Below are 24,121 nucleotides of genomic sequence, written 5' to 3'. Positions count from 1 at the left end.
ATTTATCTTCGAAAAACCCATCTTGGTAACTTGCCAGGAGTTTCAATTTACCTTTGTAACCTTCATAAATTTCTTTGAAAGCTTTGGATTCTATTGTGCCCAGACTAATAAGCCTAAATCACATTGTTTCCTTCCTGTTTTATTTGCTGCTACTGAACTACATATAGTACCTCTATGTCACGACAGAAAATGAAAATGTTAAGTAAGGCTTACTTCACCTTGAAATTCCACATACTATTTTTTCAAAATTCTTGGAAGTGATCTTATCCCACTAAAAGAAGCCCATTCAACTAAGTTTGTATTGCTGCAGAAATTCCTATTTCCAAACTTTTACCACTATTCTATGTCTCATCTTCATCCACACTGAGTCTCACCATCCTTACTGAGGCCATTAGTTTACCTTGTGTTTCAGCCCAATTCCTTCTGTAGAGCAGAAGTTTTACCCTTCTCTTTATTTGTAAAGCTGATAAAAGTTTCTGAATTCTGCTTATCTGAAATAATATTTCCAGTAAATACAGGTCTTGCTTATGAGAGAGTTTATAGCAGAGTGCCTATTTTATTATTTCCCTCTAAATCTTCCCCTATTTTTGCCTGTGGTAACAATTATAGGTCATATCCATTTCACTACTGGCTGGCTAAAAAAATCTCTTATACTATTCCTCTGCATATACCAACAATATCCATTTTAAGTATGGATAAATTCTATATGGATATGTATCAATTTTAAGTATGGAATTTGAAGTAGCAAGCTTATATATGTACCACTGATACTTTCATCTGCAGCACTGAACCGTGTGATGAAGTGAGTTACTGCCTCAGAAGACCAGTGGCTGTTACTCTCTAGGCTCAGATGAAGACATGAGGACCAATCTGAGTCACATCTAATCCTTAAGGGCACATATGTGAGCAGTATACGCACATATGCACCAGAAGTTGACAACTTCAAGAAATTTGGAATTTTGTGGTCAGCTACACTTCAGGAAGACCTTTTCCAGACAACCTAAAGTTTGAGGCAGTAATTCCTTTTGCTGCACCCCAGTAAAGGTGTACTAAATTTATAAGTAAGCAAAGTAAATAGTTTATTAGAACACTCAGGAAAGTTATCCTACAAACAATCAGTGGCTTTCGATATCAACTACCATAGAGCTAGTATTTTTCTTAGTCTTTTATTAATCTGGAATGCAAATCTTGTCATTACATAGTAGTCATAGTCCAAAGGCATATTACTTCTATGCGAAGCAACATACACACCACTGTCACTTTCAGAAATGAAGTTCTTCACTTCATTTTCATGTAACTCAAATCTGTTGTTAATTCTGAGAGGTACAGCTAGAGATCTCTCAGAAGCATTAAAACAACTGTTTGTGGAATACTGGATTTACAACCATGCTACCTAGACTGAATCAGTAGTCAATTTCTGTGCTTCTCCTCAACTGAAAACTCAAGTTCAAATACCCTAAACCAGAACACCTGTAACTTTACACAGGTCTCCTTTACACTATTTCTATTCAAGTCTGGATACCAGGTTACAAAAAAAAAAAGCAGGCATCTGGAAGTTTGTCATGCTCAAGAGAAAGCAAGTGAGGAATCAAATGTTTCAGGAAAATCAAAGCCTACACAGGTAGGAGGGTGTGAGAGGCAGAGTCTGATGAGAAGATGATTGTGCGAACCAGACTCCCCGCAGTAAACACGCTCGGCAGAGAACTCACTAATGAGATAAAACATTTTGCACTGTCCAAGACATGTAGTCTAGTTTCTTCAATTGTGGATAACAAAGCCAAGCCAAATAACATAACTAAAGCCCTATAAAACGTTTTCTTGAAAGTCGTAACGTATTTTACCTTCTATAAAATTAAAGAATTACTTACTTATATCCTGAGCCCATTTTATGGCAGTGCCAACGTCAGACATACAGCCTTCAGTTAAGTAAACAACTTCTTCCCCAATCTTCCAACCAATGAGCGGATACAGACCTTAATTATTTTCCATGAAACAAAACACTTAGTTAAATTAAATGTTTCCAGACAATAATCCAAATTAAAAAGAGTAGTTTTTATTCCATTCCTTTGCAGAATTCAATCTAAAAAAGTGTTACTGATAGAGGTTAAATTGTTTAAAAATTAATGATGGAATTACAGGAGAATTAAACAATAGTTTGTTAAAACCAAGTTAACCTAACAAAAACCCACTATCAAATCACAAAAAAAAAAACCCACCTAAAAACCACAACTCTCTTTAAGGTAAAGAGAAGAGCTATCTGCACTTAAAAAATATAATAATAAGAGATTCTATGTACTTAAAAAAAATAAAAATGTTCTCCTATTTGTTTTCAAGCTATATAATTTTCCCCAATGGTTTCTAAAATATCAGAATTTACTTCCTCAAAACATAAACCATGAATGCTGGGCTTTCAGATGGAAAGCACAAATACTAAACCAGACATATACACACAAAAAAACTCCAAACAATACAAAGCTAGAACATGGATCTTCTTCATAGAACTGGATGAAAAAGCTAATACTGTTTCAGTCCTTTTTCAATATGCAGTGCTTCCTCACACAGAAAGCAAACAAAGCAAGCTAGTTTCACAATTTCCCCACCTTTGTCCCCAGTAAAGGCTCCCATCAGTTAACTATAGCATTTTACCTGCCTAATACAAACAACAAAAGCAACATCCAAACTCATTAAAAATATTTGGCAACATACTTTGTCTATAACTGCTAAAGATTAGCACTTCTAGGCTTCAGATGATTGGATCTGCAGGAAGTTACAATTGATTTCCACCAAATAGTTTTGACTTGGCAGTGACCCAAAAAAAAAATAATGACTCTGAAATTTGTTTTCCTTATCCCTCAGAAGAAAGGCAGAAAAGCATACGGCAAACACTGTTAGTTGATTTGATAACACAGTTATCAAAGAGCTGTCTGCCTGAAGATACTATTACATCAGAAATAAATAGTGAACAATGAAGATAAACCTGACAATTTGTTTTCCCCTTCCCCCTCCTCCAACATGTTGAAACTTTGACAAAGACAAGAGAAACATACTATTAAAAATTGTCAGTGTGAACCCAAAGACCTTCTTATCTGATACCTGTATTAGTAAGGACATAACACAAAAGTCCTGCAGAATTCTGCTTGTATGCTAAAGCAAAAAGACTTTGTTATCTAGCTGAATAGAACATGTTCTCCAGCACTACAGCTGGACAAACAGTTTTCAGGCCACTCGGTAAGGACCTAAGCATTCAGTGGCCACTGCAATAACAACTTCACCCAAGCCAAGTGCTGTAACTGCTGGAGTGAAGAAAGTGCTCAGACCTTGTGGGACCCTGCAGAGGGCTCGGAGATCATGAGTAATGCAACTAAAGTAAATTACTCCCAGTCATTTACCAGAAAAGCATCAGAAGGATCTAAGGATAATATCTACTTTGTCAAGGTGACTTTGCTGAATCATCTCCAGTTCACTCGCCTGTGTCCAAAAGAGTGGCACGGTACTATCAGTGCAATTGCAGAAACTGGTTTACTGCTGGAGGCACTCTGGTGCTTACAAGAAAAAACAATTAGCAGTACCTGCTTAAAGTTTTGTCTCTTGAAAGGAAAAGCTGATATACATATCTCCAGACCCTTGGTGCAGGCCCCCCTTATAATCTTTATTTTGTACCAAAGGTGAAGATGCAGAGCAGCAAGAGCAAACAACACATTGAGGCAAAAGTCCTAGAGAAGGACAGCTAACGAGGGCCAGAGAAGGCCGTCAGGTAGCCTTCCTGATGCCACTCACCCCAGAATCATTGGTAATGTAAGATCATCTACGTCCAGAGAACGGATTGACATGACGCTTGGTCATGATCACAGCTACTAACATCTAACAGACTACCAGAGAGGTAGATTTAAAATCTATACAACATGCTTCCATCATTGAATTGTGAGAAGTGCTTTCTCAAAGGAACTATATTTTTTTTTTTAAACTGTCATATATAGCAACTAAATGTATATCAGAAACTAGACCAGCAGCTAATTAATAGCTTGCTCAAGGATACTGTAGGGATTCATCTTGCAGTCTTAAATACATATGTCAACTTTAAAGACTGAACACATTCCATTTCATGGCCAGGGCACTGATAAAGCTAGGCAATTAACTTGTCCTACTAACTGTACCACATGACAGCCAAAGAACACAGAGAAAATAATTTTAACATAAACAACAGCCTAAAGCAGTATGTTTCACAGCATGGCCTTAAAGATTTCAACTCCTGTCAGGTCACAATAGCCATATATTTTTTTAAAAGAAAACAAAATGGAAAAACCTTACAGCATGTTTTCGCTATTATGTTTGCACAGATCACATACATTTGATTCCCTAAGTAAAAGTATCATTGCAATGACATCACTAATTAGCCTAAATGCATTTGTATTCACAGGGAATTCAATGTCCCTGCTATTCAGTTCTGACACAACTCCTGTATTTGCCAAGCTCCTTTCTGACTTTAGCTGGTGCAAGTCTCCTTGGGACACCACTGTCCTCCTCCCCAGCCCCACCCTCCCATTTCAAATTGTAGGCTTCCTGAAATTAGTAACCATGGAAAAATATGACAGAGACTGTGCAGGCAAATTTACTTTACTATCATCTGTTGCTTTCTTGACAAATGGTCATCTATGACAAACTAATACGCTTGACAGATCACAAATGTTCAAAACAACGAAGTTTTAAACACTAGAAACACATTGGGGAGCCCATTTCCAGTATTTTAAAAGAGAAGTAATAATTGCTAATTCTGCACTACCTCAACTGCAGGTACTTCAAAGCATAAGGGCTCAAGAGGAGGAAATTGCAATGATCCACTGAACATTTTGATCTGAGAAACCAGAGGATGAACCCCATTTTTCTCCATTCCTGGACTGTATAATACTACTATCAAGAAGAATAGGTGAAGGAAAGAAAAAAACCAAAAGGAGGTATGCAAGTGGTAGAAATAATTATCAGTGATATTACCTAAATTCTATCTTTGAGAGTCATGTTTCAGGATAACAAATATCTACATTTTTCTAATTAAAACTTTCCACAGCTCTGAAAACACTTTCAAGCTGTTTTTCTACAACTGAAGACAGAAGAAAAGCGTAACCCTTTCTATCCCCTTATCATCAACAGCTGTCAAGTAAAGTGAGATACTCCACAAGTAAAATTTCACTAGCTTACCTCTCCATGATGCAAAGAGACGCTCTCCAGTATTCACATTCCAGAAACCACCTGTTCCCATGGTCAGTTTGGCATCTCCTGGGTGAAAGCAGCATTCTCCAAACATGGCTGACTGCTGGTCAGCCACCTGCCGCCCCAACAAACACACAACTCAGCTGCCAACCACCAGCCTACAATCCTGCTGCAGTTTAAAATAACTATGCAAACAGATTCCTGACTACAAATGACCATTCAGAAAGGAACTGAGCATTAAGAGAGGATTCTCATACAATTTCTGAAGTATCTGCAGACCATTTTGACAGACGGATTTATCGCTAGAATCAAATCACACCAGGTTTGGACACAACGTGAATGCCTGTAGTATTACTTGCAAGACTGAAAAATATGTTATAGGAACAAAATAAATATTTTCTGTTTTAGTATTTGATAAGGATAAACAGGGCAACTGCAATGCCAAGGAGCAGAACGGAGTAGCTTGGCTTGAATTCCTCTTCCCCCAAGAGAACCTGAAGTTTTGAGGTCTCACCTTCCTTTTTCCCCTGTTACTTTCTCCTGCACCAAATTATTCCACGCTTAATTTTTATTAAGTCTATTTACTTATGTTTGTGCCTTGGTAAAAAAGTAAATTTACAGAGAAATTGAGTCTACACGTCTTTAAAAATAGCAAGGGAAATTAATGTTAGATAGATGACTTTTTCCATATACCTCAATTCCAGCAGATTTTTCTACATGTCATCACTTTACAAAAATAATGGGTTTTTCTTATCCAAATCCTAACTGCTAAGGCGAGAACATGTAGTTCTCCATTATTTTTACTGAAAATAAATAAATAAATAAATAAAAGGCACCACAAGTGGACCTGTTAACAAATACTCCTACATTTGTGTAGTCTTACTGAAGACAAGCCAGGATGGACCCCATGGCACAGCTTTATACAGAACAACTGATTATCTGCCAGAGACATCAGCACAGCCTGGAGCAGAACCCAGCTCTGCTCAGTCCTCCATTCAGTGCTTAATCATTCGGCCATCTGACCTTCACAGACCTCAACCCCTACAAACCCCTTCCTGTTCCTCTCTCCTCCTTTGCCCCTAAGGTCATAAACTGAGTGTTTGGAGAAAAATTGAACAACCAATTCTACCGCAGTTAAGTCACAGAGAAGGAATAGAGAACACTCTCCAAACAAGCAAGTATTAAATTAAAGCTAAATAAACAGAATACAGGTAAAAATGGACAGATTTATCTACGAAAATATTTTCACTCACCATTGCCATTATTGGAATAGGTACCCCAAATATTTCAGAGTCAGCTGATCCAAAGTTGAAGCTTAAAACAAATGTTATGGAGAAACATCACAACACTAAATTGAACCTTTTGTTAAAATGAAATCTAGGCATATAAGGCCCAAGTCTGAATCACATATGAAAGGTAATGCTACCAATTTATTTTAAAGAAAGCATTAGAACTATCACTTTCAGAAACACTGATAATAAAAATAAAGTTTTGGATGTTGTGTTAAAAAAGTAAATCTGTATATTGAAATATTTTTGTGTGTAGCTGTATATTACTTTGTGCAGATTATTTAGCATTTTTCTAAAGGCCATTAATTCAACAGGTATATTTTCTTTTAAATATGCCTTCATAGTTACCTTGTGTCTTTCACTGAAGGATAAATAGATGTTGGAATGGAAAGTAAGCTACACAAAGTGGGGCTCCAACATTTCTGAAATAATACGGAAAAAGTAAAAATGTCAGCAACTCTCTCATAAATACGATATCTAGAAACAACATTTTGTGGAGCAGCACATACCGTATAGGGTTCAAAAATGCCTGTAGCACTGGCATTTGAGCAATCTGTAGCATACACAGAACCTACCATTAAAAAAAAAAGAAATAAGATTTTAGATATCCAAATATTTAAACATACTTTTTCTTTAAACATCTCTTGAGATATAAACTGAGTGTCTATAGGAAAAGTCATAATGAGACAATTGAGCACGCAAACTTTACCTGCCGCTCACTATAATGTGTATATATTCATTACCTTATTTTACCCTCATGAAACTGGCTAAAAGAGAGTTGGTACTTTGGACACTGTGTACAACACTGACTGCATCGCTGTCAATCATAACCCATCCAATTGCTCAGACACTGGCCCATAGCACAGACACTTGTGATTCTTTCACATTTGTAACAATTCTTTGTTCTTTTCTCCCCCGTCCCGCACAGGTACTTTTCTTCAACCAATGCCAATTAGTCCTGGTAGCCCTCTTTAAATCTTAAATGCTTAAAAGGTGATTACACTAAATGGTTATTTTCCTTTCTGACTACCTTTCCAGGCAGACCCAAAGAATAATTAATTCAGAAGTTTAGTGGGTTTTCTGTTTGTTTCTAGGTGTTTGTGGGGTTTTTAGGCTGTGGTTTTCTGTTTGTTTTGTAAACAGTAAATATACTACAATATTCATCAATTATTAAAAAAAGCAAAAATTGTCAAAGAAGTCTTTGAATTCTAGAAAATATCAATGACAGTTATGAATGTCATTAACCAGATTCCAGTATGTTTTATTCATATTTAAGAGGAAATGCAACATTCACCTTTAGTCAATCTATAGAGTAACCACGTGTCAATTGTTCCAAAGCAGCAGTTGTTTTTTTTTGCAGCTTCTTCTGCCTGAGAACAAATATACATTAAAAAAAAAAAGGTAGTATTAACAACTGGGTACAATAAAGAGGAATGTACTTCCTGATTCCCTTTTTCATTCTCTTCATGGTTAATGATAATGCCCCCAGAAAATAAGTCTGTGATTGACAAAGTTTCTTCTAAAATAGAGCGAGTCAGCTTTATAAGTAATGTTATCCTACGGTTCATGCTCCTAGAAGAGGATAAGCACAGTTTCTTACAGTTGCTGCTAAAGAAAGAAAAGCAATTAATCTTCTGCTAGAGTGGCATCAGAGACTTAAGAAGGGAAACTTCGTAGTCACAACTGTAACAGTGGTGAAGGAGCGGTGAGAAAACAAGGTCCTGCACACTGCGCTTAAGTAAAAAATTAACAGAAATGGAAGAAACCAGTGTATTTTTAAACATGTGCTTGACAAAATACAGAGACATCATTTTCTGGTTTATGTAATCTGTAAAGAGTTCAAAATATTATTTTTCTTGGGATTTTTTTCTCCTTTAAAACAGGAAATTCAGGTTTCATCTAATTACTATTAACCAATGCTGTGTATAACTACAGAATTCAGAAAAAGAACACAGAAAGTAGTTCACTCAAGACATGACTGAATATATTACTCTCTGTAATTAAGAGTCTTGAAATTTTGAGCTTCTTGGTTTGATAGTCACATATTTTAGATATCAGTGCCTGACAAAAAGTGGAAGAACGTTCATCTCACACTGAAATCTCAGCAGCTGCATAACTTTCAATTCTATAATCCTCCAAATTCACACCTTATATTTTCAACAGGTTCAAGCAAAACATGCCAGTAAAAAATTCTACTTGACCTTCTCAACAGTTAGTTTTGTGACAGAAAACATCAGATAAAATTCAAAAGATTTTGGGGTTTCTTTACACAGAGTAGAAAATCAATGATAACCATCTTCTTCAAAAATACCTTGAAAATTAACATAGAAAATAAGATGCCTGAAGTCAGAAATACAATAGGAAGAAACAAGACAATTGGTAAGGATTAGAACAAAAAATAGAAAAAAATATTTGTTAAATAGCTCATTAGCCCATTAGATTATTCCAGCATAACTTATTTCACATGTAGTTTTGAATTTACCCTACAACAAAATGCAAAATAAATTGCAGCGTTTGATTGCTCAGCACAACATTATTTGTGAAACTGTAAACACTGGAATAATGCTGAGTGGAAAGACGGGAGTGCCAGTTGAAAATAAATACAATTGCCACGCAAAACTAGAGTGCAAACAGCCTTAAAACAAATTACTATTACAAACTGTGTAATTATATGAAGTGAAGTAAGGTGTGAGAATAGCAAGAAGTGCGGTTCCAGGGACCTGGATCATAAAGGAAGATCAATACTAACACGACCATCTGGATAGTCAAAGAAGAAATAACACTAACATAATTAAATCACAGCAATTAGTCAAAACATGAAGGGCCTTGGACAGGTTGTTCTGAAGTATGTTTTTCATAATCGTAAGGAGTGACAGCCCAGGCTCATGGTATCTCGGGCTGGAAAACCGCCCCCAAGTATATGTGACATGTGAATGTTGTTGGGGCTGGTCTGGGAACGTGATTGAAACAGACACAACACGAGTGTGGTGTGTATGGAATAACAATAACTGAAAAAATCCTGTCTAACCTCTTAGTCCAGGCCCATATCTGTAAACCTATAAATTGTGAATGATTAATAAAGAGAGCCTCGGCCTGGCTCAGCACCCCCTCCTGAACGCGACCTCTGCCTGTGTGCATGTCGTTCCTCATCGCTGCAGTGAGGTGATTTGATTATGTTTCTTATGCATGAAGAAAACTTATTACTACATGTTTTGAGAATCAGAGGAAAAATTTGTACAAACCTGAGCAGATATCAAGGTACACAGGCTTTGAACATTAACATGGACAAAAGTCTTTCATTCTGGTTCTTCCGAGGAAAATAACAAGCAAGACAAAACTGAAGAGGTTACAACCAAACTAAGTCACTAGCTGTTATTATGGCTTAAGAAAGGTATTGTTTTTCCCTTTCCAACTTACCTCATATATGTTTTTAAAGACCCATGACAACTTCATAGAAGCTTGTTGTGTTGAAAAAGTAAGAAAACTTGGTGCCAAATATCGATCATTCCCAGTCAAAAAATGAAGTATTGTAAAAATAACATGGACTACCTGTTTCAAAAAAAAACAGTTACCTAATTTTTAACCTCCCCCTTCAAAGGTTTCTGATCAATTGTCTTTAAAGGATGACAATACAGATGAGAGCTGCTGACAGAAGATTAGATTCAGAAAGGTAAAATTCTGTTAGGGATTCTTTACATAGGATTTCACCAGGCAGCCTTCCCACAACAAATACCACAGGAAAGATCAACTGCACGAAGTCAGTCTGTTTTCCTTACTTCTGCTGGCAAATTGAGAGAGAGAGCTCGGCATTACGAGGGCAAGTCACCTACACGAGCCCAATGCCTGACCTGATTGACTGCATTACAGATATTACAGTGCAAGCTATCCTGCAGTAAACAGGCTTACTCATGTTAATAAAATGTAATAATTAATCAAGTTTTCATTCACAAAAGATATCGGTGGAAAACCGAAGAATTTAACTTCTTATTGGGTGCGTGCTAGGCAGTTTCCACTTACAGGCAAAATAACTTGTTTTCCCTCTTAGAGCAAACCTTTCTCTTCTAAAGGTATGAAGCACAAGGTATGAGCAGCGTAAGCGTACCATCTGTACATAATCTGAGCAAAGAGTACATTAAAAAAGACAGGCAAAACCCACTACCAATGAAAAACTGCCTATGTCCAAAAAAATAAGATGTAGCAGTGTTAGCATGCAACATTTTAATATAACAAAGAGACCAAAAAGTAAAAAAATGCATGCTAGACCGAGGGGTATCTTTTCCCATAATTAATTACCTTCAGGCCATCAGTGCTACATTTTTCCTGGTACTATCTTCCATGTTGATCTTGCTCAGATAAATGTTTTAGATCACAGTACATCATAGTAACATGTTAACAGGACACTTACAGTATTTCATATATTGCGCTACTCTTCATAAAAATGAAGAAGTTCCAATATGCCATGTCCAAGCAGTATCTAGCTCAGCACAGTATTACCTTCAGCAGAAGGGACTTATTCCAGGAATTCACAAGTTCAGCACTTCTTGAGTCTTGCCAACTTATGAAATTATGAAAAGGTTTCCCTGTCCTCCTGAAAAACAATATTTGAACATTCCCATTTAAAACTACAGAACATACACTGCCCCTAAAATTCAACATCATTCACCATTTCCAGTCAGGACATTTAACACTAGGTCTGTTCCTAAAATAAGTGCATGTCCTCCGGGTGGATTTGAGGAATTACTAATAGGCATGTGGAGACTTTGGGTGTGAGGCTTCTCATCAGAATCACAAAATAAAAGTATATATTCATCTCTTTCAAAGTACTAAGAACAAAACAAGAATGACACACATCACTTATAAACCATTCTGAACTACTATAAGGTATGGCTGTGCAAACACAAAAGAACAGGAGTGACTGACATTCGTTGCTTTCAGGTTGTGACTTCACTGAGTTCAACATTTCTTTCTACATCTTGTTTCCATACAGTCCATGAACACAAATTCATTTTAAACAACACACAAAATACATACTTGTGCCATGTAATGAAAGTTCCTCTCTGCGTTGAGATGCCGAGACCGGCAATTTGCCTCATGTGAAGACCCGCCACTAAAAAAAACAAACCATATACACAAAAACAAAGAAGAAACAAACAAAACTACAACTTTTCCAATATAACTGTAAAACCTATGGAATATTAAAAAAATAATTTAAGAGAATATAAACCTCTACAGACTGGCCAACTAAGTTAGCTTCCCAAGTACCTCCATGCACGCTTCCAGAAGCAAAATTATGTGGAAAAAAAAAAATCCATTAAGAAATGTCACCTAACTAATAGACTACCTGTTTTGTCCAAAGTACTGTTACTCTGAAGGGCTCTCAATCCCACTATTTGAACAAATCACAGGTTAAGTAGCTTCTTCTCACATATGTTGTTATGTTAACTTTCATGTGCAAAGTTACTCATTTGCATAAGGATATTCTGCAGCCTACAACTGCCAGCCACCAAAGGGGTTTCACAGACAAAGGGCACGCCTTGTTCTGCCAACCTTGACATGTGCTTCTGCACCTTCTCTTACCCTGGTCCTCGCATGCGTGCAGGCAGTGCTATTGAGGCCCTCAATCAGCTGAAAATTAAATCTGTGCTTTTGCAAAGCCACCTGCGCCAGCTGCCCGCACAAGTGCTGCTGGTAGCGGGAGCGTACAGGAGGACTGGGGAGCAGGTGGCTTGACAACAGCAATACTTCTTTTTCAGTAGCAGCTGGGTGTAAACTGAAGGCAAGACCATGCCAGTGCTACCCCAGCTCATTAGTGGCACGTGTTACTCCTCCCCATCTCCACAACCTAGATGCTCCCACCACTTTTGCTGCATCAACCATCATGCTCTCTAAACGTCTATGTGAGCAGAGCTAACTTCCATTATAGAGAAAAGCAAAACAGAAAACACGGACGACCTTCAGCTAAGCTGTCTCCTGGAAGGACTGGACTAGTTTCAGAGTGAGAGAAGGCTGGGGCCTTCTACTGAGGTAGTACTGAACTACATCAGTTTATCCACCTGTGCATGGAATCCCATGTTTTAGCTCCACAAACCCTGTAAACCGAAGTGCTCCTATGCCTCCTTTCTGCTTCCAGACAGCTATTCCTGCCCATTACCACACCCTCCCTTGTGCTGGCACAAATATTCATGAAGCTCTGCTGGCATAAACAACCAACTGCACAGTGATTTGTCCCAGGAAACTGCTCTGGACTTGAAACAACCCTGCGGAAAGGAGGGTGGAACTGCTTCTTTTGACAGCAGTGTGGGCTCACTTACATTACACAACCACTTAAAAAATGACTTGCCAACAGTGCACACAGCTTGGCCACAAGAAAAGCTTCCCATTTTAAAACTAACTGAAAACTCTTGCTTCCTGATTCACCCTACAGAGTGGGAGTGGAGAAAGCTAGATAGGTATTTAGGGGATGAGGTGGCATTGCTATTCTTGTGACAGAACAGTTGTGGCCGCTGAGAAAACAAGAACAAGAGTCCAAAATAATCAGCTGCAGCTTACAACTGGTAATGGTTCCTTTCCCTGTCCCCTAGGCTGCCTTCCAAAGGAAGAGACCAGAGCACCTTTGCCTTGATCCAAGCTTGGAGGCAGAACAGCACTTGGAGACCAAACTGCCAGAGGGGTTGAGCAGAAGGAACTTCAGGCACTGTACGAAAGAGTATGACGCACACACATGTGACAAGGAGGCTGAGGCACAGTGACAACATGAGCTGGGGTGCAGCTGACAGGCCCAAGGCACCCGCGTGGCACAGAAGGTGATCCATGCTGCACAGCAGAATGCCAGAGCTGGCACAATGGGAAACATGTGGGAGTTGCAGAGAGTAAGCACATAGTTAGATCAGCATCCAAAAAAGTGGGTTGGGTGGGAATCGGAAGTTTGGGAGAACAGGGAGTTGTTTGTGTTTAGTGCACATAGTGAATACTAGGAAATTTTAGGCTAAAGTACAAATACAAACCAAGAAGAAAACAGAAATCAGATGGTAAGAACTGTCTGCAGTTTGAATGGGGAAAGCAGGAGTATCAGGTTGTAATTGAGTAAGTGTAACTATGCAGCATGCTGCTTCCATTCTCTCCTACAATCACATACACACACAAGTGGCAGTAGAACAATGGGGCATTGCAAGAGCAAACAAGTCTACTCTCTGTTTCTAGAGAGGCATGTGGAGGAAGGGAGACAGGCACTGGGGAAGGATACATACACAGAACACTGGAACAAGGCTGTCACTGATGCGTACACTGACCAAGCACCTTGCTTCTAGTTCTACTCTAATCCTAACCTGACCCCACTGAAAGAAGTAATTGAAGTGTCCTATTTACATAATGGCTCAGGAGGCCTTAAAGCATGTTGTAGACCTGCGCTCAGTGATGAATTTTCAGTACTTTAAAAAAAAAAATAGATAAAACAAGCCTTATTATCTAATTAACTACAGTAATTTTGACAAAAAATGAATTAAGCTTCTCCAACTTTTATAACACATTACCTTGTACAGCCTCTTTTATTACACCAACAAACTGACTCCATAGCACTTCAGGATCTAATTCAACCCAGCCAGGACGAGGATAAATTGATTCCACCTGTTCACAAAGACACACAGCACTGTTATAATCCCTAGTACACAGGAACCAGCACGCTTATCAAAGTTTGTGTAAATACATTTGGGTTTATTTTTTTATTGTTCTTAATTTCCTGAATCTACTGCAAGAGGAGAAACAATAGTGTTTGTCACTTTTGAAACACAGTCGAACATGGGTGCGTGTCCTCTAGAAGACTCCCTCAGTCCAGAGGTGATACAGAAACCCAAAGCCCCAGGGACTGGGGAGCCTGTAAACCCCTTTGGGGGCTCCAAACTGGAAAGGAGGTTTCTCAGAGAGCCTTTTGGCTTTGCTGCTGAACTCGGATGCCGCTGCCCCTGAGCAGCTGCCGGCAGTGCAGCACAGGCCTGGGCGCACCCCACGATGGGCTACTAGTGAGAGAGAGGGTCAGCTCCACTGACCAGCCCCTTCCATCTCTGAAAATCAATCACATTTCTTAAGCTTCCCCTTGCTGCAGTTTTTTTACTATACCAGCTAACAATAAAAAAAAAAAAAAAAGTTAATTCTATAGATCGTCTTTGATCCCAAAATTATGAGCTATGTAAACCAAAAGCAGCCTGAAATCCGTGTTTGAAAGCCCACGCTTTCTCACACGGCACTGTTACGCAATGGGACGTGTGTAAACACAAGTCCTACCCAAGTCTCGGCCAGGCGCTACCAACAAAGGCTGTTTTGTTTGAAGAGGGATCCGTGCACAAGCGACTAAAGCAAAAGGAACAAGGACAGGTGGGCGGAGCAAACGCTGAGAGGTGCCGGGGGGAGCGCAATGGAGGTGGCCCCGGGGTCTCAGCCGGACCGGGGTTCCATTTCCCCCGGGAAGCCGTCCCGTCCCCACCCGGCTCAGGAGTGCCCGTGCACTGGAAAAGCCAAGCGGGGTGAGCGCCTGTGGGCGCTGCCCACGCCGAGCCCCGACCCGCGCCCCGCCTGGGCAACCGGCCGCCTCCTGGGAGCCCACGGATGAGGGACCCGGAGACCCGAAGGCCAAAGCCGCCGTCGCTCGGGGGAGAGTAGGCACGCTCGATCCCGCCCGGGGCCGCCCTCGCCCGCGAAGGGCCCGGTCCAGCCCGCTCGTCTGGTGAGGGCGCCGCCCCGCCGCCCCGGACTCACCTTCCTGCAGCTGGAGCCTCTGACCGCGGCCGCGCGGTCATAGACGTGGCATTTCACCACGGTGCTGCCCACGTCCACCCCCACCACGTACCGCGCGGGGGGGACGCCGCTCTCCTGCTGCTCGCACGGCATTGCCCGCCGCGGCCGGGCGCGCAGGGAGCGCGGAGTGCGCCCGGGACGCACCCGCCCAAGAACAGCCGCGGGGCGGGCGGCCGGCAGCCTATGAGCGCGGGGCGGGAGGCGGGTCACGCCACCGCGGTGCCGCCAGGCTGACAGGTGGCGCCCGCCGCCTCCAGGACGGAACTCAGCGCGACCTCCGCCCGCCCCGGCCCTGCGGCGGAGACCAGCGCGGGGCGGGTGTCAAGGCAGCCACGGCACCTTCCCGGGGGGGCCGGGCCCTTGGCAGCGGGATCCCACACACAGACCAAAACCACCAACACAAACCCGTATTTAGTCTGTGCAAGATCTAGATGAATTTACCAAACGCACGTGAAAGGCTTTTAATTAAAACAGCACATATTACAAGGTTTCTGAAAGGCAGAATTCAGCGAGTACCACTGGGTGCTAATCCTGACCCCCGCAGCTGCACCAGAGGGAAACTCTGCTAGGAGCTGCTGCATGGTAAACAGCTACTGACCTACTGGAGGTACCGAGCAGCCATGAGTAAATTATCTGTAATTACAGGAAACCACATTTAAAATTACTATTGGAACAGAGTTAGTGACGGAAATGTTCCCGTACTGTCCTTAGATGGGTGGTGGTTTTAAAACAGGAACAACCTGAAATATTCTCAGTTAAGCAATAAAGTTCAGAATGCTCAACCCTAAACTAGTATCAGTACAATTTAGTTTTAACCCCAATTTAATTAGAAGAATTAGTAAGTTTTAACTCATTTAATTAGAGCAAGAAAAGCAAAACATACATAGAACATATTTTCCCTTTGCTCTTCTGTTTGCTCTCTTACAAAAAGTTGCACTATGAACAAAAGGATATTATGTGTGATGACGCTCTTACGTTACTGGATCTTTAAACCAGGAACACCAAAGACAGCGAAAGCCACATAAGGAGCAGCAGCTTCCACCTCGCCTGGGCAGGTGTAGAGGTCACTGGGACAAAGGCTGGGAACACTGGGAACCAAAGGCACATGAAACAGAAAGGCAAGAAAGAGCTGCTTTACCTCTCCTCCCTAAGGAGCAACTCATTCAAAAGTCATTGTCTCTTTGACTTCTATATTCTCTTTGACTATAATTTGACAAGTTATAATCTCCTGACATGCATCTAGAGACGTACCAAGTACTTAATATCTCATTAAGGCTATTTTTCTTCAAACTAATTGAATTATTCTGTTAGTTTTGGTAAACAGTAATTATTTAGAACTCCCGAAGAAAACTCCCTAAATAAGATTCAACGTATGTAACTGGTATAAAAGGCTAAAGCCTCTCCCCAAACACTCAAAAACTAGGAAGCCTTAAGTAAAATTGGGAAAATGTATCTAGACATCCCTTCATGTTTTTACAGAATCAAAACAGGTGGGGCCCATCTCACTGCAAGATGAAGCAAAAGTTCAAAAAGAAAATGAAGGTGCTGGTTACTTTTTTGTTTTACAAGCTCTTAATGGAACAAATACATAACCCCTGATGCACTGCATGGCATGCAAGTGACCATAAGCCAATTTCTTCATTCAAATCTTAAACTCCGTTTAATATGCTAATAAGAACTTAGATGCATCATGAACACCTATATACATTAGAAAAAGAGAACATGAACCAACTTGCAGGTATACAGCATGTATTGCAATTGCTCAATTTATGAGAGGCGTATGAAATACAAATTTTATATTATTGTTCTGTTTGCATTGTGATAAAAACAATGCCATAAAGGAGGCAACAGGTTTTCAGACACGCATAGCTTGTCCATACATGACTTATCTGGCATGAGCTTATGGTATTTTGTCACAAATAACACCATCCCCACACAAGCACTCTGTCTGTCCAGAACCTCTGTCACCCTCAGAGAAAAATCTTATTACAGCATGGGTAAAAGCCCCAAGTTCATCGTAGCGCACACAACACCCTCCTCTGGCACAGCACTGCAGTGCTGATTACAAACCTGTGTAACTTTCACTGACCGCCGCAGTCTTCCTGCCGCAGCAAGAGCAGCGGGTGCCAGTGCCCCTGTTCAGAGGGCAGAGAATTCACACACCTGGGGTCACATACCAATTCCTGCAGCAACTGTGTCCTGTACTTCTGCATCTTCTCTGCTGAAATCCTCCGTTTACTTGGTCTCTGGTCTTATCTTTTACTGGACTACCAAATCACATGAAGGAGTGGAAGCACCCCAGGGGCCTGTCCAGTGCTGTAGCAAACGAAAGAGTTACTAAATAAAACCAACCAAATAGCAGAACATCAGGCACAAGAAGGTCCTCCATCACTGCAGCATTTTCTAGGACTAGATTATTCATTAAGATTTCCAAATTATTAATTAAACTGTATTTGGAATAGGTAACTTATTTTTTCTTTTAAATAGAGGTACTCTCAGGTGCATTTCTGTTGTGCCGTTGATCCCTAGGAGCCACTTCGTGCAGCCCAGGCTTCCAGTATGAATCAAAACCTGCCATTGCAGCACTGCAGTGCTAACAGGATACCAGCTACTGGAATCTAGGAGAGCAAGACCCAAAACTTATAATGCATGTTTTTTTTCTTTAACTTCCCTTCCTTAGCTGTCTTTTGTCAAGATACATCTACCTTTCTACTGCCTCATCAAACTCTTATTTACTGTTTTACTCATTTTTTGGCTCTACAATTTTAACAATTTTTAACATTATGAAAGCATTGACCTCAAGGTGCTCAGTAAGTTTGCATTTAAATAAGAGCTCACTAATTTGTATTGCTCCATTTGGTTGGTACAGCCCACATACAACATTCATTAAGCCTTGCCTGGAAACTTATCAGACAACCCAAAATTCTGGCAAATTTTGCTGCAATAATTTACCATATGACCATTCTCAGCAGTTCCTCCTGTATACCTGCTAGAATTTACCACTCTCCTTGATGTCAACAGATAGAACTACAAACAATGACATCAGTTAATCTAGCATGCCAGATTTGTGGGTGATTTTAGGTAGTGATGGGATGTTTCTCAGGCAGTTCCACTCTTGCTAAATCATGCCACCCTCACACGGCAAACTGTCATAGCAACACAGCTGTTCCTTTGGCTCCCCAGAGAACTATCAGGCTGAAAAATAACATGGGCGAAAGAGCTTCAATCAAATTAATTCCTTGATATGGTTCATAATGTGGCAATACAAACAGTTTGGTATGATCCAGTGGAAACAAACAATAAGAGACTGGCTAAGCCAACATTTTCCCCAGAAAATTACCCATCAAAACTGTGCCCACATCCACGAGGTTTTGCACTGTGTCTGGGGCGTGAGCGGTCCTTCCTTTCTGCCAGCTCTGCGACAGAAGTAACCTTTGACAGAGAATGAGGAGGACTTTAGGACAATCAAGTTTTAAGCCAAGAAGTTATCTACCAAAGCAAGTGAAGTGAAAACTGGTGTACTTATTCAGTTAATGTCTAGTTGCCCATGCTTTTAACCCATCCTAAGTAGTATCTGTATCTGGAGATGTGCAATGTGTATATATGAGATAATGTCCATCATCCTCTGGTGTTTCTTAAGGAATTATGATGTGGACTAAAAATAACAGACAACTATGAACAACTTTGAGGAAATAAGAGATTAAGTCCCATTTCTGTGTATGTATGTGTGTGTGTACATGTGATGAGCAGTCATTTGTACCTACAAAATCCGGGGCTGAACAGCTCTTTAAAAGAACATTGATTTCAAAGTCTGGAAATTCACAGGAAAAAAAAATCTAGAAATAAAGAGAGGAAAATGGTCATCAATGAAGCTTAAGTAGAAGAACAAGAAAAAGGATATACTAGAGGCTAAAGGGATTATAAAGCACTTAAAAACTATTGTTTCAATAAGATCTGAGGACTTAAAAAAAAAAAAAGGCAAGAAGAAGGAAACAGAAAACATTTAAACACAGAAAAGTCTAGAAAAAGAACTAATTATCTCAGTACAGGCTCAGTAAACTCAGAGGTTCCAGCAGCCTGCACTACTCTCCACTTACCCTGCTGGGTTAGGTTTCAATAACTGACAAAGCATTTCAGCTCGTTCAAAGAAATATGTACAGAAAGAAACATCAAGAGCTAATAGTAAATGTCACATTCTAACCCAAATTAGTACTAAATCTAAAACATACATCGCTTACTCTGAAATAGATCACTTACTTGCACTGGAATCGCCATTCTTGCTTCACCCCATACCCTCAATGTGCCAAAAGTTGATGACTTAGACTTTTATTGCTATTGTTACTTGCACAGAAATTACATTTTGGCTTTTGATTGCCAGCTTTTGTCTTTCTTGCAATCACAGAAAAAACAGGACTAAGGGTGATTATCAACTTTCATGAAGCACTGCTGATGCAGTAACTCTTACTGACCAAGTTTTACCAGAAAAATTCAGTTTCAATGAAAAACACTTTATCTTGTCTTTTCAAATATCAGGAATCAGGTTTACTGTTTGCACTTGATGGCATCACAACTCCTACTGTTCTCTTTACTTGTATTGTCTTTCAAAGCAGAAATGAAACAGGAAATTTGTAAATTACAGAAAAATAACAGTAAATACCCCATCAAAAATTGGCAGCAATAAGGAACTGTTGTTGGAACCACAGATTGTTTTGTTAATAAACAACAGCTACTTACCTCACGATATCCAATTCTTCAAAATATGTATCAGTTACAATCTCAATATTCATGGATCCTCATGCACCTGAATTTGGATTCTTTTGGCCAAGAGTGTGTATTCAGATTGCCCTTATGCCCTTGGTGTCACTGTGTCCCCTTTCCAGAGACAGAAAGAGAAGAACATAACTGTCTCTCAGTAGTAAGGAAGGCTGATTATGGAATACATATGGAGGTCACATCTCAAATAAAAAGAATAAAGAGATCTCTTACTGTAAGTAACCATTCCTTCTTTGAAATTCCTCACTCTCAGGGGTCATCTATATAGTAGTTCAGATGAACTAAACTAAATTGAACAGAGGTCACTTAATTTTGAAGTAATTCCTTTTCTTAATTTGTTTTAGGGAATGAGGAAACCTAATCACCAAGTGTAATTTGCCATTTGTCTCTTAAAGAAATTCAGACACATTACACCGGTTTTAGTGCCGTTTGTCATTATGCTTCACTCAGAAGCCTCCTTACCAATGAGGTAACTATTCTTGCTCTGGCAAGAATCTCAGCACAATGTTTTGCTCCAGGTGCAGAAAAAGGGCATCAAATATTTCCATGCACTCACAGCTCCTCCTGCTTTTCAGCCATCAGCTGGTTTTGGACCTTGTTAAGAACCACTAGGAATGAACTTGCTGGAAAGCAATCTTACTGCCTGTTCTATAGCTTGTTTTTTTCCTCCTTAAATATCTAAAAGGTGACAGAAGCCAAAGAAATTTTGGAAGATCAATATCTACTTAAATGCTTTTAATGGCAAGGTGACCAACAGCCTTTTTCACAAACTTTGTATCTGTAACTGAGGAGTGGTTGAAAGCTGTCGAGAAACAGCTCAGAGATGGGCAGTCGCTGCTTCTGAGAATCACAAAAATTTGGCTTAATGAGATTTAATTTATATCTTAAAATCTTGGTTTGGAGTGTACAGAAGTTCCCAGGTAGTATGTGGTAATAAAACAGTGAAAATAAGTAACGTTTCTTGTTTCAGTATTTAATCCAAGCAGACACAGACACAGTTTATAAAATTATTCTATCGCATTAAAGTTTTATATAGCGTTTAACTTTCATGAATGTTTTTCCTTCAGTGTATCATATATTCATATTTTAAAATATCTTTGCACACTCCTTTGTGCAACTACATGCTAAAAATCTGCAAATGCACACTTAACACTAAACAGCACAAAAAATACATTCTGTATCCATTCATATGCAAATTTTAAACATTTCACTTGGCAGATAAACAATGGAAAGTTATTTTAAAAAAATCAGAAACTACAAAAATGCACACATAAAAGTCTTCCCTTTTGGATTTTTAGTAAAATACTGCTCTGTATAAGATCTAATGAAAAACCTCCAGTGCTTACAAAATACTTTATATCTATGAGAAAAACAAATGCTTAAATTTATATCTGTATGAATTAAACACAATCATCTTGTTGAAGTATAAAACTGAAATAATAGGGGGCATGGCATAGGTCAATGCAGATGTCACATCTACCGGGACATGTAAAACTGTAATTAACTGGGCACCAGGCAGTCAGTAGCAGAGAATATTTAAAATTAAAAACCAGGGACTAATACAATATGCAGTAGCTACAGAAGAAAGTGTTTAACCAGCTGTATATACTAAATATAGCAATTCTCCTTGAAGAGGGAGAGGAAGTCTTAGTCTGCAGTAATTAATAATAAAAACTGCTGTGTTTAACGGTGTTAAGAGCATAGTGTCCTTCACAACTTTGTTCCTAAAAAATCTGCATAAATTGGCTATCCAGATACGTCAGAATTACGTGATATAAGAATCTAACATCGCCTCATCTCCATCACAGGGATTTCTAAACAGATCTTTTCTCTGATGATCAGATAATTCATATAGGATATAGGGGACTAATATTTGTGTCTCATAACTAAATTTCACATAAACACTTCTAAAATATTTGCCTGTCAGCATCGTGTCAGTTTCATGTTGCTTATAGCAATAAACCACCAAAATGCACAACTTTCCTTTCCCAGGATATGGCTTCAAACCCTCTTGAGACTAGATGGCTCTAAAGAGAACAAAACCAATGTATTTTAAGACTGTATATAGACTATTCTACAAAGTTCGTGATACTAAGTAAAATGAAATAAAATTTCTCAACCTTGTTTTTACTTCTCTGACCTTTTTATAGGGCTTGCTGTTAGCATTCAGATAGAGTTTGAAGCAACCACTGTTTTGGAAAAATCGATGTAGAAAAATCCTATAACATAGTAACTATGTGAAACTTGGTACTACACCAAGAAATGGAGGCAAAGGCTACAGACTTGCAGATCCAACATGAAACCTGTTTGGAGACAACCAAATTCATCACTGAAGTATGCTTTATGTCTAAGCTTTCCAGGCCTTGGAGGAAAAATATTTCTTCTAGAACAAATTAGAATAAAGAAGGAAATAGAAATTTAGTCAACATCAGTGAACAGGACCAATTGAGGTTTCAAATTTTCTTGTAGACTGAAGATTTCTTATTCATGTCAATAAAAATGGTACATGTGGGTTAAAAATAGTACAGGGACCTTTGAGCCTTTTTTTTTTCCTATATGAACCAAGAATGATGCAGTTACTTCCTTTACAACATAGCTGCCTCCAAAACGACAAGTCAACTTTTTGTCTCCATATTCTTATGGAAGCAGCAATCACAGTTCCTGATAATTTAATTTTGCTACATGGAACTTCTATCACAAAACTAAAAAGTAAATATTAAAAGACACTAGCAACAAAAAAATAACCTACCATAGAGAAGGTTTCAGGGTGCAGACTGTTAGCAGGAGAAATGGACTCCAAGTAAATAAACGTAACTCTGACAGCCATATTACACAAAGGGACGTGTTTAAACTCTGGCCACTTTTATAACTTAGAAAAAAAAAATCAGCATATCACTAGCATTTAAGGAGGCTACGCAGATCTGTAGTAGATATCTATGTTATTTTATCATCAGAAAACAATGAAATTAATAATGCTGCTAGATTAAAAAAATTAAATGTACTTTACCAAAGAGGTCTCTACTTTGCAATTTTTTTTTTCATTCAATACATCCTATAAATTAATCTCCTGGAACAGATTCTGCATCAGCAACCACTTTTTGCCACTCTATGGCTAGAGACACAATAATATCTATATTTTGAAAGCTGTAAAGTTCTTGTCCTCTGGTATAAAACCTAGCGGTTCCTAGTTAAAATTAATTTGGCAGTTCCACGGTAGTTAAGTTTTAGTCACACCGATTCAACTCAGAAGGACCTGGAGAGCCAATATAAAAGCTGCACTTAAATAGTTTTTCCTTAGTGTCTCATCACACTATTTAAAAATAAGCTGGAATACAAAATGTCACACTAAGCAACGTTAGATGCCCAACTTATTACCGCTCCATATCCCTCCCCAAAAGCACAGCAATTCTGAATTAAGGTTGCCACTGTTATTGCTGCTTACCCGGTACAGTCCGTAAGCCACTGTTTAAGAAACCTAGGCACAAGGGATGGCATGGGAACCTTAACTCAGCATTTCCTGGCTTTTGCTGATTTAAGTCAAAATAATTAATTTTAACATAATTTTTATAGTTTTCATAACAAACTGAAAATAATAGCAAATAAAATGTTTTTCATTCTATATTATACTTAAAGTGGCTGGTCTTTTTAATAGAGCTTTCTGATTTTTTTAAATGGTAGAACATAACAGTGGGGGAAGAGTTAAAGATAAAATACACCTAGCTACCATATTTATTCTGAAGATTTTGGTGCGCCAAAATTGACAGCCAGCTTTCTTGGCTTTCGCTTGCTGGAAGTGTTTGGTGTTGATTTGTTATGAGGAACGCTTGGAGTAGCCACATTGTCTTGAAATGAAACAGTGGATTGAGCAGCTTGAGGAGATTTTAAAGGAGCTGAAGAACTATCTCGCTGAATGTGGTCAGAAGACACTGGCTGTTCATTCTTTAGTGGTGCAGCTTGAGGGGAACTCTGAAACTCCTTGAGCTCAAAGTTTTTCTTGCTAGCAGCCCTTTTTTTAGTTACCTTTAAATTAAATAAATATTATTTAACAGAATGCATTCTCAAAACCT

The 24,121-nt window shown here is 39.2% G+C and overlaps 2 protein-coding genes across 15 annotated transcripts in view; both read right to left on the bottom strand.

The window, feature by feature from the left end:
* Positions 1-20,091, bottom strand: part of GK5 (glycerol kinase 5) — a 31,277-nt gene extending 11,186 nt beyond the window's left edge. Inside the window, exons 1-14 of one of the 7 annotated variants that reach the window (XM_065073002.1) lie at positions 20,016-20,091; positions 19,042-19,117; positions 18,622-18,713; positions 17,459-17,597; positions 14,024-14,117; positions 11,526-11,601; positions 10,989-11,082; positions 9,912-10,043; positions 7,789-7,864; positions 7,004-7,065; positions 6,843-6,916; positions 6,459-6,519; positions 5,194-5,320; positions 1,869-1,973 (exon numbers count right to left, since the gene is read on the bottom strand). In XM_065073002.1, the coding sequence (XP_064929074.1) occupies positions 1,869-1,973; positions 5,194-5,320; positions 6,459-6,519; positions 6,843-6,916; positions 7,004-7,065; positions 7,789-7,864; positions 9,912-10,043; positions 10,989-11,082; positions 11,526-11,601; positions 14,024-14,117; positions 17,459-17,494 (937 nt within the window). In that variant the 5' untranslated portion in view covers positions 17,495-17,597; positions 18,622-18,713; positions 19,042-19,117; positions 20,016-20,091. Of the gene's footprint in view, positions 1-1,868; positions 1,974-5,193; positions 5,321-6,458; positions 6,520-6,842; positions 6,917-7,003; positions 7,066-7,788; positions 7,865-9,911; positions 10,044-10,988; positions 11,083-11,525; positions 11,602-14,023; positions 14,118-15,242; positions 15,513-16,256; positions 16,415-17,458; positions 17,691-18,621; positions 18,714-19,041; positions 19,118-20,015 lie in introns of those variants that run through there. The other 6 variants (XM_021292149.2, XM_021292152.2, XM_065073007.1 and 3 more) reach the window with 6 other exon arrangements.
* XRN1 (5'-3' exoribonuclease 1) overlaps positions 20,016-24,121 on the bottom strand; it is a 35,837-nt gene continuing 31,731 nt past the window's right edge. For 6 of the 8 annotated variants that reach the window (XM_065072977.1, XM_065072975.1, XM_065072979.1 and 3 more), the window contains one exon: positions 21,007-24,074. In XM_065072977.1, the coding sequence (XP_064929049.1) occupies positions 23,784-24,074 (291 nt within the window). In that variant the 3' untranslated portion in view covers positions 21,007-23,783. Of the gene's footprint in view, positions 20,184-21,006; positions 24,075-24,121 lie in introns of those variants that run through there. The other 2 variants (XM_065072981.1, XM_065072980.1) reach the window with 2 other exon arrangements.

This window comes from Columba livia, chromosome 9 (genome assembly GCF_036013475.1).
Source record: "Columba livia isolate bColLiv1 breed racing homer chromosome 9, bColLiv1.pat.W.v2, whole genome shotgun sequence".
Classification (NCBI taxonomy): Eukaryota; Metazoa; Chordata; class Aves; order Columbiformes; family Columbidae; genus Columba; species Columba livia.
This window is presented reverse-complemented; position numbering and strand designations above follow the sequence as displayed.